We start from the raw sequence: 14,933 nt of genomic DNA, 5'->3' as shown, positions 1-14,933 counted from the left end.
TTTGAGTTTGTGAGCTGCAGTGCCTTTGTGGTGACGGGGGTTTTGCTTTTGATCTTCAGCTTAAACCTGGACCTTAAAGTTCCTCGGGTCAACTGGAGTCTGATGGTGAGTTTACAGACACAACACACACCACACACCGAGGGTGGGACCAGTCTCACACTCATTATAGTTCACTCATTAGTGCTGTATTTAACGACAAAAGCACAGAGATTTCAGTTTCAGTCGGTGAGAAGGTTCCTCTGATGTGGTGGAGGATGCTGGGTTTTACAGAGACACACGCTGCCATCGAGGTGACGTCTTTTTCAGGGAAGTCCATGGTTGTTTCAGCAGGACGGTGCCAGGCCTCATTCTGCGTGTGCTCCAACAGCGTGTCTCCGTAGACACAGATCTGTCTCCTGTGGTCGTCATGAAGAGGAGAATCAGACGACGGTGACTACGGACTGTGGAGCAGCTGGAGTCTCGTATCGAGAGAGAACTCTACTCACAAACTCTACTCACAAACCTGCAGCGCTGAGTCTCCTCAGTTCCTAAACGCTCCCACAGCGTCAGTAAAGGAAAGGGGATGGAGCTCAGAGGGAAACTCGCCTCCGTCTCCACTTTTCTGGAGCGAGCCGCAGGCGTCAGATTTTTTGAATATTTTAGAAAATTTGGAAATCTATTCTTTGAGAATGTTTTGTTAAAGGTCCTGACTTTTCTGCAGTTTAAGGATGTGGTTGTTTATGTAACAGCCCCTTCTTCACCGTTCACTGAAACCCAGTCTTTATTGCGGTATAAAGCCGAAAGCTAGTGATGAACGTTATAAAGCGCTGTCTAAATGCAGCAGGAGCGCCGCCCCCTCTCTCCCCGTGTCTCCGGGAGGTGTGTGTGACTCGAGGCCTGAGGCGCTGGAGACGTGGTGCTGTAACTGTGGCCGAGTCCCAGAGGAGCGTTCCTCTTTCCAGAGACAGAGCCGTCTCCGCACAAACCCCTCAGCCCCCCTCTGATCTCTGGCAGCGCAGAGAGGAAACACGTATCTTTCCTTCGAGCAGAGGCTCAGGATCCAGAGAACACCCCCCTCCCCTCCCCCCAAAGGACAGAGATGCGGAGAACGTAAGCAACTGGGCGTCAAAAGTTTGGGGACAAAAAAAAATCCAACCACACACACACTTACTCTCTCTTTTTTTCTCTCTCTCTCTCACACAAACACACACACACACTCACTCTCACACACACACAGAGAAAGAGAGAGAGAGGAGAAGAGGATAGAGAAAGAGAGAGGAGAAGAGGATAGAGACGTGGTGGTGGTGTGTTAGTGTGTGTTGTGCTGGTGTAGAGTGGATCAGACACAGCAGTGCTGCTGGAGTTTTTAAACCCTGTGTCCACTCTCTGTCCACTCTGTGAGACACTCCTCCCTCGTTGGTCCACCTTGTAGATGTAGAGTCAGAGACAGTAGCTCATCTGTCGCTGCACAGTGTGTGTCGCTCGTCCTCTAGTCCTTCATCAGTGACACAGGACGCTGTCGGCTGGATGTTTTTGGTCGGTGGACTGTTCTCGGTCCAGACCCTGAGGGGTTTAAAAACTCCAGAAGCACTGCTGTAATGTTATTGTGCTATAGAGGGGCTACAGTGTTTGTGTTTGTGAATAAACAGCATAAATCTAGCTTTTCTTGTATATTTTTTAATGCAGTGAGTTTATTTCTCTCTGGTGGAGGTACAGCATTGAGCAGTGAGTAACAGCTCGGTTTAAAGAGCCCATGCCCCAGAAAAACTACATCCTGTCACTCTCTGATGTCATTAAAGTGCCGTATGTAAATATTGTTATGATTCCTCAACACACTAGTGACTACTACGTCCATATTTGGAAACCAAGCTGCAGTGAGCAGCCTTTTGAATCCACCGTTATGTGATGTCACAAAATTCTTTCCATGGATTTGCCTACTACTCCTACATAGACTTTAGCCACGCCCATTTACGCCTAACTTATAAAGAGGGCTTCATCAGTACACTGCTTTAGGACTGAGGCTCAATATATTACCATACAGGGCAGCCAATCACAGCAGAGCTCATTTACATACACACAGGCCATAGACAAAAGTCTTAAAGACACATTTACACAAACTTCGAAAGATCAGTGGGAGGAAAATAACGTAAAAAAGTTTAATCTTTTATCATTTTCTGTTTTAATTGTGTTTAAAAATAGTTTAACCACTGGCCACTTTATCAGAAACACCCCCTCTACTGACACTCACTGGCCACTTTATTAGAAACACCCCCCTCTACTGACACTCACTGGCCACTTTATCAGAAACACCCCCCTCTACTGACACTCACTGGCCACTTTATCAGAAACACCCCCTCTACTGACACTCACTGGCCACTTTATCAGAAACACCCCCCTCTACTGACTCTCACTGGCCACTTTATCAGAAACACCCCCTCTACTGACACTCACTGGCCACTTTATTAGAAACACCCCCCTCTACTGACACTCACTGGCCACTTTATCAGAAACACCCCCCTCTACTGACACTCACTGGCCACTTTATCAGAAACACCCCCTCTACTGACACTCACTGGCCACTTTATCAGAAACACCCCCCTCTACTGACTCTCACTGGCCACTTTATCAGAAACACCCCCCCTCTACTGACACTCACTGGCCACTTTATCAGAAACACCCCCCTCTACTGACACTCACTGGCCACTTTATCAGAAACACCCCCCTCTACTGACACTCACTGGCCACTTTATCAGAAACACCCCCCCTCTACTGACACTCACTGGCCACTTTATCAGAAACACCCCCCCCTCTACTGACACTCACTGGCCACTTTATTAGAAACACCCCCCTCTACTGACACTCACTGGCCACTTTATCAGAAACACCCCCCTCTACTGACACTCACTGGCCACTTTATCAGAAACACCCCCTCTACTGACACTCACTGGCCACTTTATCAGAAACACCCCCCTCTACTGACTCTCACTGGCCACTTTATCAGAAACACCCCCCCTCTACTGACACTCACTGGCCACTTTATCAGAAACACCCCCCTCTACTGACACTCACTGGCCACTTTATCAGAAACACCCCCCCTCTACTGACACTCACTGGCCACTTTATCAGAAACACCCCCCCTCTACTGACACTCACTGGCCACTTTATCAGAAACACCCCCCCCCTCTACTGACACTCACTGGCCACTTTATTAGAAACACCCCCCTCTACTGACACTCACTGGCCACTTTATCAGAAACACCCCCTCTACTGACACTCACTGGCCACTTTATCAGAAACACCCCCCCTCTACTGACACTCACTGGCCACTTTATCAGAAACACCCCCCTCTACTGACACTCACTGGCCACTTTATCAGAAACACCCCCCTCTACTGACACTCACTGGCCACTTTATCAGAAACACCCCCCCTCTACTGACACTCACTGGCCACTTTATCAGAAACACCCCCCCCCTCTACTGACACTCACTGGCCACTTTATTAGAAACACCCCCCTCTACTGACACTCACTGGCCACTTTATCAGAAACACCCCCTCTACTGACACTCACTGGCCACTTTATCAGAAACACCCCCCTCTACTGACACTCACTGGCCACTTTATCAGAAACACCCCCTCTACTGACACTCACTGGACACTTTCAGAGAAGCCAGTAGGGGGCGCTGTGTTTGCTGCTGAGTCTCTAACAGTTGAAGCAGTGTCATCATCATCATCGTGTCGTACCAGTGTTTTATTTATTATTAATTTTACAACTTTATTTATGAATTTATAAAAAAAACAACAGGAAAGAAGAAAATGTCCATCAAACGGCAGCAAGCGAAAGAGAAAGTGGGCGTTCGGAAGCGTGCAGAAAAGCTGTGGAATAAAATAAACATCAAATCCGTCAGGAAAATTAACCCCTGTTTAACCAAACACCCATTAAACCTGGTGATCACCGCCTCACAGACTTTCTGTGAAGATGGGGTTGAAGTTTCTGTTTATGGAAGTCATCTGTTGTCTTTATTGATTTATTGGGATCCGAACATCAACAAAGATTCACAAAAAAACATCAAAATAATCACAGTGTGCTGAACTACAACAAAGAAAACGGAAAAAAGGCAAAGGATTTACGGGCTTTAAATAACACTGGTGCCGATTGTTCAAAGAAACACCACAAACCTTTCTCCATCAACAAAATAAACAGGTGCCTGATGAGAAAGAGAAAAACACACAGAGCGGAGAGGGAAGGGTTAAAGATCAGATCACAACCGAATACGACAATCACGACGGTGTCATTGTGATCGGTTCTGAGCGGGATGGATCCGTTCGGTGAGAAACACAAACTCAGTTCTCGTGTTTTTAGACCGTGAGACAATGTGAGACTTTGGGGAGCCACTGTCTGAAGAGTTCAGAGACTAAAGGCCTTTTCGAGCTCAGGTTTGAAAACAGTCGCGTCCTTCACACCGAGTCTGAACGTGACGCACTGAGACGCCGAATTAGAACCTGTTCCATTTTCTGCGTTTTATAGATGCGTTAAAATCAGGCGACCAATCAGAGCTCCGTCGTCATGGATACAGACCAAACAAACGAGCAGGAAGATGGCGGAGGAACAGCTCGTCTCGTTCGAGGCAGAACACAGAGCTTAAAGAACCACACACTGACTGTAAAACTGCGGCTAAAGAACTGTTCTGCTCCCCGTGAGTCTCAGAGATGCTGCGGAACCCCGGTCTCCAGTTTTGTCTCAGCCTCCTTCTGATGTTTTAAAGAGTTTAAAGTCGACAGAAAGGAACTGAGAAAGAGGACGTTGTGACTGTGTGGAGTTTGTTTGAATCCAACGCTCGAAACAAACCTGAGGTGCCTTTAAACTCCCACAAAGATTAAAAAGCCACAAAGATCCGTCAGTGAGCCGTGATTTTCTGAGCCCTGTCCTTTACTTTAAACATAAAACAGCTTCTAAATGCAATATATTTGCTTTGGTGCTACATTTATCAACGAGTGCTACATCGTCACTGACCGAGGGAGGTCTGCGTGAAGCAGAGAGCGGCGTCAAAAAGCTCCAAAACTTACAGAAAACACTACTGTTCACTTCTACTGCAGCTCAGACGCTCTCGGTCTGTTTTATGTTACTGAGACTCAAGCTCATTGGTGGGAGATACAGGAAATCACAAGCCGTTTTACCTCTCCTCCCTCAGAACACGAACGTGTTTCACCAGCCGCCATTAACTTCGTATTTATCCCATGTTTAGATTTGATTTATTTTTAAAAGTAAATTGTTCAGCGCTTTGTTCAGTGAAGAGTGACCTACCGCTATTAATCACACACAACACTCAGGGTACTTCAGGTTACCATTGATTATAAAGTGTAAATAAAACAGTATTAAGGTAAATACTAATGGATACGAGGAGAACACCCCCTAGTGGTCGCCCCTGACCACGGTCTCGTACGGCGGCGCCTCCTCCCGGGGAGAGACGGGAGTGACCGGCCGGCCGCTAGAGTCCCACTCCGTGACTGCGTAAGGGGGAGCGTCTGAGGACCCCTGGTGGAGAGAGAGAGAGAGGAACTGTGGGGGAGGCGAGTGGCGGCAGGGGTCGACGAGGGAGTAGGGAGGAGGGGGCGGAGATTCTGAATTGTCGTATATCGGAGGGGGCGGGGCTTCTGAGGTGTCGTATATCGGAGCGGAGTTTGGTTCCATACACTCGTCATATCTGAAAAAGGAGGAGACATTATGATCATTACATTTTCACAAAGTTGCAGTGAACCTTTTTTACTTTTGCATCCAGCCCCAGCCCCCCCCCCCCCCCCCCCGAGGAACTCCCAGAAACCCACCCTCCCCGGACGAGGAATTACTGTAAACTTCCCATTTCCACCTTAAATGTAATTTTGGAGGGAGATCTTTGGTTCTTATTCACAGTTATTATACTCCAACGTTTAGTTCCACCTTAAATGGGTCTGTTCTTGACACGAATGGTGCGTTTCCACTGCATGGGATCGGCTCGACTCGGTTCGGCTCACTTTTAAAAACCACAACAGTGCGGAAGTAGAGTCAGGCGCTGTTCACTCGGTGTGTGGCGTGTTGTTGTTGTTGTTTGGACTGAACACGGCTCCGCCCCCAGTTCCTCACAGAGCAGTTTTCCTTGTTCCACGTTCATCTTTCTCTGGAGATTTTCCTCAGACACCGACCCAAGGAGCGTCTGATCCTCTTCAGAAACCCCTCGGGGGAACGTTACGAGCTGCTGCTGAGAGTCGGATAAAAACTAAGGTGAACGCTGCTTTAACTTCAGAGATTTTACAAGCGGTGAGTTTGTGCTGGAGCTCTGTGTTTCCTGGTGATTGACAGGTCTCTGGCCAATCAGAGCTCCTCAGGGTTTACACCCCACAGTCAGGTGGAACCGCAAGAGAACAGCGACTAAACAAGAACCCGGTTCCAGGAGCAGGACCAGATGTGGACAGTGGGAAAGAGGAAGAGTTGAGTCGGTTCCATGCAGCAGAAATGCACCCTAATAATGGTGTTATTCACCAGCTTCTTATTGGTATTTTCCATTCCACCTTAAAAAGGGAAACTATGTGAGACTGAAAATACCTGAGAAACTCACATTTCTCTTTTTCTTCATTTAAAACACCACAGAGTTGTACAGTGAGTTTATTACAGACTGCTCCTTTAAGCGAGGGAACAGACCTCGCACCACCATCGACTCCAGGGGAGTGACGAGACCCGGCCTCTGCTCCGCGTCGTGGACCGAGTTCACACCCCACATCCCACCCCCGGGGAGTCGATGGTGGTCTCTCGGGTCTTAAGGGCAAGGCCACCCTACTTCTCTCCTCACCAGAGGACTCTCGGATTTCCTCAAGGTCCAGAGGCTGGGAATGATGATGGGAAAGCTTATCATTTCTCTGTCTCTCTCTCTCTCTCTCTCTCTCTCACTCTATCCTCTTCCTTCTCTTTCTTGCTCCCTCTATCTTTATATATGTCTTTATTTTCCACCTTATGTCAGTTTTCATTTCATGGAAGGAGTCGTCATCATCACATTTCACTGTTAAATGTGTGGAGTCTGTGACAAATAAGATTAGCTTTATTCATTTATACATTCATTTAAAACAATTCCCTGATTCCTTCCAGGAAACGTCCTGATGATGATGATGTCTGTGGAAGGGGGAGGAGCTTCCTGAGCAGCTGTTCTGTGGGGTTCAGAGGGAGTTCTGTTCTGTGGGGTTCTGTGGGGCTCGGATGCTGATGGGAGGAGGAGGAGGAGGAGGAGGAGGAGGTGGTGGTGGAGAGTTAAAAAGACTGTGAGGAGAGAGCATATCTTATGAATAATTATTATAACGGAGAGAATTTATTATTTAAACCTGAGACATTACTCCTGAGACAGAACCAGCCTCTGGACAGGCTCCGTTTCCCCAGAACCACACAGAACCACCACACAATTTAATAAAGGGAAATATTTCCATGTTCAAAACTGTGGAAGAGCACTAATGTTCAATCTACATTTCTCCTTTCATTCTCCCTTTCCATCCCTCTCTCTCTCTCTCTTCTCTCTCTCTCTCAATGCCTCTCCCCTCTCTCCGCCTGTCTCCCTCTCTCTGCCTCTCACTACCCCTTCTCTCTCTCTCTCTCTCTGACTTTCCCTTTCCCTCTCTCTCTCTCTCTCTCTCTCTCTCTCTCTGCCTGTCGATCTCTCGCTCTGAAGTGTTCTAATAATAACAACCTGTGGACAACACAGTGAACCTAAAAATAGATGAGTCCAGTCCCAGTGTCCCTCAAAGGTGAGCTCTCTCTCTCTCTCTCTCTATCCCCAATCCTGATTCTGGTTCTTGTTTAGGTTCTGGTTCTGGTCACTGACTGTGATGATGTCACTCACTGAGGCGGCGAGTCGAGGCAGGTGTCACTGCTCTGGGAGATGGTTTCCATGTACGAGTCCCAGTCCGACGCTGCGCGAGAGTCCTCCGAACGAATCTGCCTCAGTTCTCCATTAGAACCCACAAAATAACGGTCTCCAACTAAAGCAGAACAAAAAGAACACACAGGGTCTCACACAGGCTTTAAACAGAACACCGTCCCTCTGCCACAGCTCCGTCCAGAAATAAAACCGCACTGTGACACACACCTCCACCAGAATCCAGGTTCCACTTTCCCCAGATGTTCTGTGTTTACAGACTGCGTGGTTCTAGACTGTGTTCTACTGAGTGCAGTTCTGTTCTTGACAGTGTGTGGTTTAAGGCGTTAGAGCAGAGAGTAGACTGTGTTCTAGACTGTGTTTCTGGGTGTTACTGATGTGTGGTTCTAGATTGCAGTACCGAATCTGCTGGTGCGCAGGTAGGGGTTCCTCTTGCGGTTCCCTTTGCTCAGCCGGCCGATGATGATGCTGATGCAGGAAATGATGATCACGAGGCCAATTACAAATCCGGCCAATAGCAGACTCTCCTCACTGCTCATGGGCGGAGCTACTTGGGTCAGAGTTCACTGCACACACACACACACACACAAACACACACACACACACACACACAAATGCTTAATTTAGTTCCAAAAAAAGATACAACAAAGTCAAAAGGGTGATGGAGCGAATATAGTTAAATATTTGTAGTTTAATAACTTTTATTTCCAATAAAACAACAGCAGCTATGACTTCAATAAAAGAGTGAAATAAAAACAAACAAACAACAAAAAACCTAAAGTCAAATATGGAAAAAAATACAATAAAGTAAAAATCTATTAAATTATCACATAATGTCAAAGTATACACCACATTTAAAGTGGACATTCAGTGTGTGTTCACATTAAAGTGTGAACCAGGAGCCCACCAACACGCACACTGTGAAACAAGGTCCCAGTCAGTTTACTGTGCGCTGCCTGAGTCTGAAAACACGGGATAAAACGAGTCGTTCTGATTCTGCTCCGCTTCTGACGTCAAGTGCAGAGACTTTAGAATGGCCCCGCCCCCTCGTCTGAGTCTGTCCAATCACAGCGCTGGACCCGTGTTTATGTGAGAGCGCAAAGACGAGGTTAAACTCAGCGAAACAGACACAACGAGCGCGGAGAAATAAGAGCACTGAGTAAAAACGGAGAAGAAAGAGAACAGAGTGAAAACGGCTAAAAACCAGAGCTTCTGCTCCTCGCTCCTCACTGCTGTGCACTCGGGGTCGGGGTGAACAGCGAGCGGCTCATTATCATTTAAAGGAACAGGTGCTGAAAGCGGGCGTTCTGAACAGGGGCTGTTTACACAGGGGGAGAACACTGCTGTGGGGCTCGTGGGGTTTGGACCAAAGCGGGTCACAGACGCTTCATTAAGAAACAGAACTGTGTTCCACTGCGGAGACGAGGGGGTGGGGGGTGGTTTATGGACCTTTTAATGATTCTTAGAGTCCTTTATACATCATAAAGAAGACATTCACACAGTGCTGTCCCTGCTCTGTCTCCTCAGGATTTTATCACTCTGTGGAGTTTATTCTGCTCTTTTTAATATTTAATCGGGACCTGTTTAAATATTTAAAAACACAGAAGAAGAACCTCTACCTCTGCCATAAACACGGCTTCTCCAAGAGATGTGTGGGATGGAGGTGTAAGACTCTTGTGTAAAAAAATATTCCTGTGAATTTGACTCCCTTTAACACTGTCCCTTTCCAGCAGGAGCACTGAGGGGCGGGGCACTGAGGGGCGGGGCACTGAGTGGAGGAGCACTGAGGGGAGGAGCACTGTGGGGAGGAGCACTGAGTGGAGGAGCACTGTGGGGCGGGGCACTGAGTGGAGGAGCACTGAGGGGAGGAGCACTGAGTGGAGGAGCACTGAGGGGCGGGGCACTGAGTGGAGGAGCACTGAGGGGAGGAGCACTGTGGGGCGGGGCACTGAGTGGAGGAGCACTGAGGGGCGGGGCAGGGCACTGAGGGGAGGAGCACTGTGGGGCGGAGCACTGTGTGGAGGAGCACTGAGGGGCGGGGCAGGGCACTGAGGGGTGGGGCACTGAGGGGAGGAGCACTGTGGGGCAGAGCACTGGGTGGAGGAGCACTGTGGGGCAGAGCACTGGGTGGAGGAGCACTGAGGGGCGGGGCACTGAGGGGAGGAGCACTGTGGGGCAGAGCACTGGGTGGAGGAGCACTGAGGGGCGGGGCACTGAGAGGAGGAGCACTGTGGGGCGGAGCACTGAGTGGAGGAGCACTGAGGGGCGGGGCAGGGCACTGAGGGGTGGGGCACTGAGGGGAGGAGCACTGTGGGGGGGAGCACTGGGTGGAGGAGCACTGAGGGGTGGGGCAGGGCACTGAGGGGTGGAGCATTGAGGGGCGGAGCACTGAGTGGAGGAGCACTGAGGGGCGGAGCACTGAGTTAAAGATGGCATCCTTTCGGTTTAACTCAATATTTACCACAAATATTAAACTCATTGCTGTTACAGCCACTAGGGGGCATCTTCACATTCACTTCTGTAAAAAAAAAAAAAAAAAAAAAAAAAAAAAAAGGATGAAGCATCGTCATGGAGACGTGTGGCTGTGGTGTGGTTTAACAAGAGAAATGTGTATAAAATAACCATGGAGCAGGTTTGTTATAGAATGGGTTAGTGTAACTATGGAAACAGGTGAGGTGTAACCACGGAAATGGAATTATCTATGGAAATAAGCATGATGTAATGGGTGTAACTATGGAAACAGGTGGGTGTAACTGCAGAAATGGGCGCAGCATAACAATAGTCACGGGTAGGTTGCAACTGGAAACGGCTGTAGTGTAACCATGGAAACAGGTGTGGTTAACTATGGAAATAGGCGTAGTGTAACTATGGAAACAGGTAGGTTGTAACTGGAAAAGGCTGTAGTGTAACCATGGAAACAGATGTGGTTAGCTTTGGAAATGGGCGCAGCGTAACTATGGAAACAGATAGGTTGTAGATGGAAACGGCTGTAGTGTAACCATGGAAACATGTGTGGTTAGCTATGGAAATGGGCGCAGCGTAACTATGGTAACAGGTAGGTTGTAACTGGAAAAGGCTGTAGTGTAACCATGGAAACAGGTGTGGTTAGCTATGTAAATGGGCGCAGTGTAACTGTGAGGTGTCCTCCACACTGAGGCCACTCAGGAACCGTTCATTCTGAGGGACGTATGAACACGGTAACGATGTCTGACCCTCACTTCTTCATGATCAAGTTCTGAAGAGAACTACAGCCTCTCAGCGGCGTCAGAAACTCACACGTCCACGGGTTCTCTGCGGTGTGTTATTAGATCTGAGAGGGAAGTGTCTCGCTGCAGAACGCCACCGGCTGTGGTTCACTGGACATAATTCTGTAAAAATCAATAACAGTGCATCATTCTGACTCTGAAACCTCCCAGCTACGTGTACACACACACACACACACTGCAGCGGCGTAATCTTTATTTCCAGGAAACTCTTAATGGTGAAGCTGCTTGATGTTTCCCAGCACAGCCCTCTGTTTCCCTCGGGTCTGAGCCCAGCTCCGCTCCTCTTCGCCACGGCGCTGATGATCCACCACATATTAAAGCCATAGTTCAAAGAAAAATCAGATTCTCAGCGTTTACAGCCTTTTGTTGAAATGTTGTAGATCAGCGAGGAGCCGCCTGGTGTTCAGGAGCAACACCAACCCACGGAGAGAGGCGCCGCCCCGGAACGAACCGGGCCTTGTTTTGTGAAGTGTTTTTCTTTTGAGGCCAAAGAACAACTTTAAGATTATTTCATTTAAAAAGCCCTTAAACGGGAGCAGGACGTTACAGAAACACAATTTTAAAACCTCACGGCACCGTGTGGCTCTCGCTGGAGCGAGGAGGACCGGTCTCTAATGTGTAGTTCCGCTCCACAGGCTCCGAGGAGAACACTAGCTCCCAGCCACTGGTCGGTAGAGTTCTGACTGACGCTGGGGGAGAGAAAGTTTACTGAACTGGGCTTTCCCTCCGTGCTGTGCCTGGGCTCCAGGAGGTAGACCCAGGCACGGTTCTGTTGGACTCGGGTGCTGTCTCTGCCTGGGCTTGAGGAGGTAGACCCAGGCACGGTTCTGTTGGACTCGGGTGCTGTCTGTGCCTGGGTACGGACTGTGAAGGTGACCTCAATGACCCGATCCTCACTGTAAACTCAGCACCACTCTGGCCCTAAGTGCACTGCCAATAAAAGTGCTGCGGCTGTAAAACTGTTCGCGGATGAACTTCTCGGCTCCTCCCTTTCCTTTGAACCTCATTGATCTTCCTTCATTAGCCTTCCTTTTAAAACCCTTCAGTGTTCTCTCTCTTTTTCTAAAATAAAATCAGCTCATGTCTCCTCTGTCCCTCATCAGCGTCTCACTCCAGATTCACCTTAAAGACCCACTGCTAACAAAACTGACCTTCTACACGCTACTGTCCTCCACACGGCCGAGAGACAGAGAGAGAGAGAGAGAGAAAGAGACCGACAGAGAGAGACAGAAAGAGTCAGACAGAGAGAGAGAGAGAGATAGAGAGAAGCTGGGGACTGAATGTGGGTCAGAAAAAAACAGAAAATGTAGGTCATTGTGGATAACAGAGGATTTAAACCTTCCTCATTCAGACTCAGACAATAATAACAGCCAGAAGGGGGCGCTGTGATTATTACTGTAGCTCTATAATCATACCTGATAACACACACACACACACACACACACTCCTGGTACTGAGTAGACTGTGGCACACAGAGCAGGGGTCACTCCTGTGCAATCCTCATTCATTTATTCATTACAAGCCCTGGGTCCAGATCTGACCCAGAATCACTGGATCACACTCTGGACAGAGCCCTGCACATCACAGGACACCAGAACTGCTTTTCTGAAGGAAGTGAAATACAGTGCCACGAATCAGAACAGACCTCATTTACATATTGGTCTTAAAGGCACAGTAAGAGGATCAGACTGTTTATTTCTCACGGATGAACAGTTGGGAGATGGTGAAGTGGACCCTTTTAACCCTTTAATGATGCTTTTACACGGCATGGGATCGGCTCGACTCACTTCCACCTGGTCTCTTATCCACTCCCACAGCTCCTCCCTGAGAAACAGAGCCGGTGTCATCTCAAACCCGTCTCTAACTGGAACCGTGGGCTTTAAAAACCACAACAACACGGAGGTAGAGTCAGGGGCTGTTTACTCGGTGTGTGGCGTGTTGTTGTTGTTGTTTGGACTGAACACAGCTCCGCCCCCAGTTCCTCACAGAGCAGTTTTCCTTGTTCCACGTTCATCTTTCGCTGGAGATTTTCCTCAGACACCGACCCAAGGAGCGTCTGACTCTCTTCAGAAACCCCTCGGGGGAACGTTACGAGCTGCTGCTGAGAGTCGGATAAAAACTAATGTGATGTGTGTTTTTGCTGGTGATTGACAGGTCTCTGGCCAATCAGAGCTCTGCAGGGTTTACACCTCACACTCAGTCCCTACTTGGCTCGGGTGGAACCGCAAGAGAACAGCGACTAAACAGGAACCCGGTTCCAGGAGCAGGACCAGATGTGGACAGTGGAAAAACAAAAGAGCAGCAGCTTTATCCTTTACTTCTCCCAGGGGTTAAACTACTCCAGTTTTCCTCTTTCTAAAGTCTCTGTGAAGAGAACAGCCCCAGAGCCGTTAGCGGTGCTGACGTTAGCGTAGCGTCAGTGGAGCAGCTGCTAAAGCGGTAAACGATGAGATAAATCTTCCTCAGCGCCGTCCAGCTGCTCGGCCATCGCTCCATCCACAACAACACGGTCAAATTAGCCATTTCCTGCTGTAATCACCGGCTTCAGACCGGTCCCATTTCACACTGCCCTCCAGTAACACGGCTTAACCCTTTAATCCCCAGCCAAAGAACATCTATCTGCCCTTTAATCTCCTCTTCTTCAGGAACACGATTTCTCCACAGACCCCTGAAGAGCCCTGAACTGAAGGCTTTGGAAACCACTGAAAACGTCCTGAGGTGAACAACACGGTTTCAAACTCTCTCTCAAAAAAATAAATAAATAAAAAATAAATAAAAAATAAAAATAATAATAATATAATTTACTCATATAGCAACTTTAATGCTCTGCTCAAATAGCTTCATAACGGAATATAAATAACACCCAACAACAACAATAGATGTAAAATATATAAAAAATATAAAGAGACAGTAATAAAAATCATAATAAAAAATAAAATAATAATAAAAATACAATTAATAAAATGGAAGTGTGCTGTGACCGTGGAGCGCTGTTAAAACTGTTCAGTTAGAGATGGTTTTTGAATAAATACTGTTTGTTAATCATTGTGTTCTGTAGCCGTTTATTGTTAATAAGTCGAACTTTTAAAACACGCCTCGTTTGTCTCAGAGAGTCCTTTATCAACATTTATCTTCTCATCACGGCCCTGGAACCGTCTCGCGATGTCTCTAAAACCGCTCCGTACAACAACACTGTTCTTTTGCTTCTCAAAAGTGATGCCTAGACGTTCTCACCCACAGACCACCCCCAGCTCTTTGTCCATCGTACGAGTGACAGCAGGGTTGCCAAATATAACAACCTCAGCCTTGATTTTACTTTAAAAATCTTAGACACTGGTGACTTTTGGTCCTCAGACACTCAACTTCTCCGCTTATCAGCCACGATGTTCAACCACCACCTGCTCTCTCTCTCTGTCTGTGTCTCTCTGTCTCTCTCTCTGTCTGTGTCTCTCTCTCTCTCTCTCTCTCTCATGGGAGCAGCCCACGGCTCGATCGTCTGAGAGCATCTTAAACATCACTAACCTCGCTTCTCTCTTCTTTCACAGACCCTGAGACTGGGAATGTCTCTCGTATCCCTCCGTGCCCTCACCCCATTCCCCGTCGTGCTGTAGATGAAGGCAGTAGACGCAGGACACGCAGTGGCGCTGTCTTCGTGCACCTCCCTGGTGTCTGTGTCCCTTGACTTCCCCCGGATCCGGCTCCAGACGACGGAGGGCTGAGGGTGAGTTAGAGGAGACACAGCCTGAGGGTCTTGGTCAATTTGCACCAACTTCTAACAACAGGTTCTTTAAAGAG

At 48.1% G+C, this 14,933-nt stretch overlaps 1 protein-coding gene across 4 annotated transcripts in view; it reads right to left on the bottom strand.

The window, feature by feature from the left end:
* Positions 1-3,758: 3,758 nt before the first annotated feature.
* The window catches only part of LOC136677058 (protein BEAN1-like), a 32,330-nt gene continuing 21,155 nt past the window's right edge, over positions 3,759-14,933 (bottom strand). For 2 of the 4 annotated variants that reach the window (XM_066654435.1, XM_066654434.1), the window contains exons 4-6: positions 8,273-8,438; positions 7,837-7,975; positions 3,759-5,682 (exon numbers count right to left, since the gene is read on the bottom strand). In XM_066654435.1, coding sequence (XP_066510532.1) covers positions 5,391-5,682; positions 7,837-7,975; positions 8,273-8,411 — 570 coding nt within the window. In that variant the 5' untranslated portion in view covers positions 8,412-8,438 and the 3' untranslated portion in view covers positions 3,759-5,390. Of the gene's footprint in view, positions 5,683-7,836; positions 7,976-8,272; positions 8,439-11,090; positions 11,215-14,727; positions 14,854-14,933 lie in introns of those variants that run through there. The other 2 variants (XM_066654436.1, XM_066654437.1) reach the window with 2 other exon arrangements.

This window comes from Hoplias malabaricus, chromosome X2 (genome assembly GCF_029633855.1).
Source record: "Hoplias malabaricus isolate fHopMal1 chromosome X2, fHopMal1.hap1, whole genome shotgun sequence".
Lineage (NCBI taxonomy): Eukaryota > Metazoa > Chordata > Actinopteri > Characiformes > Erythrinidae > Hoplias > Hoplias malabaricus.
This window is presented reverse-complemented; position numbering and strand designations above follow the sequence as displayed.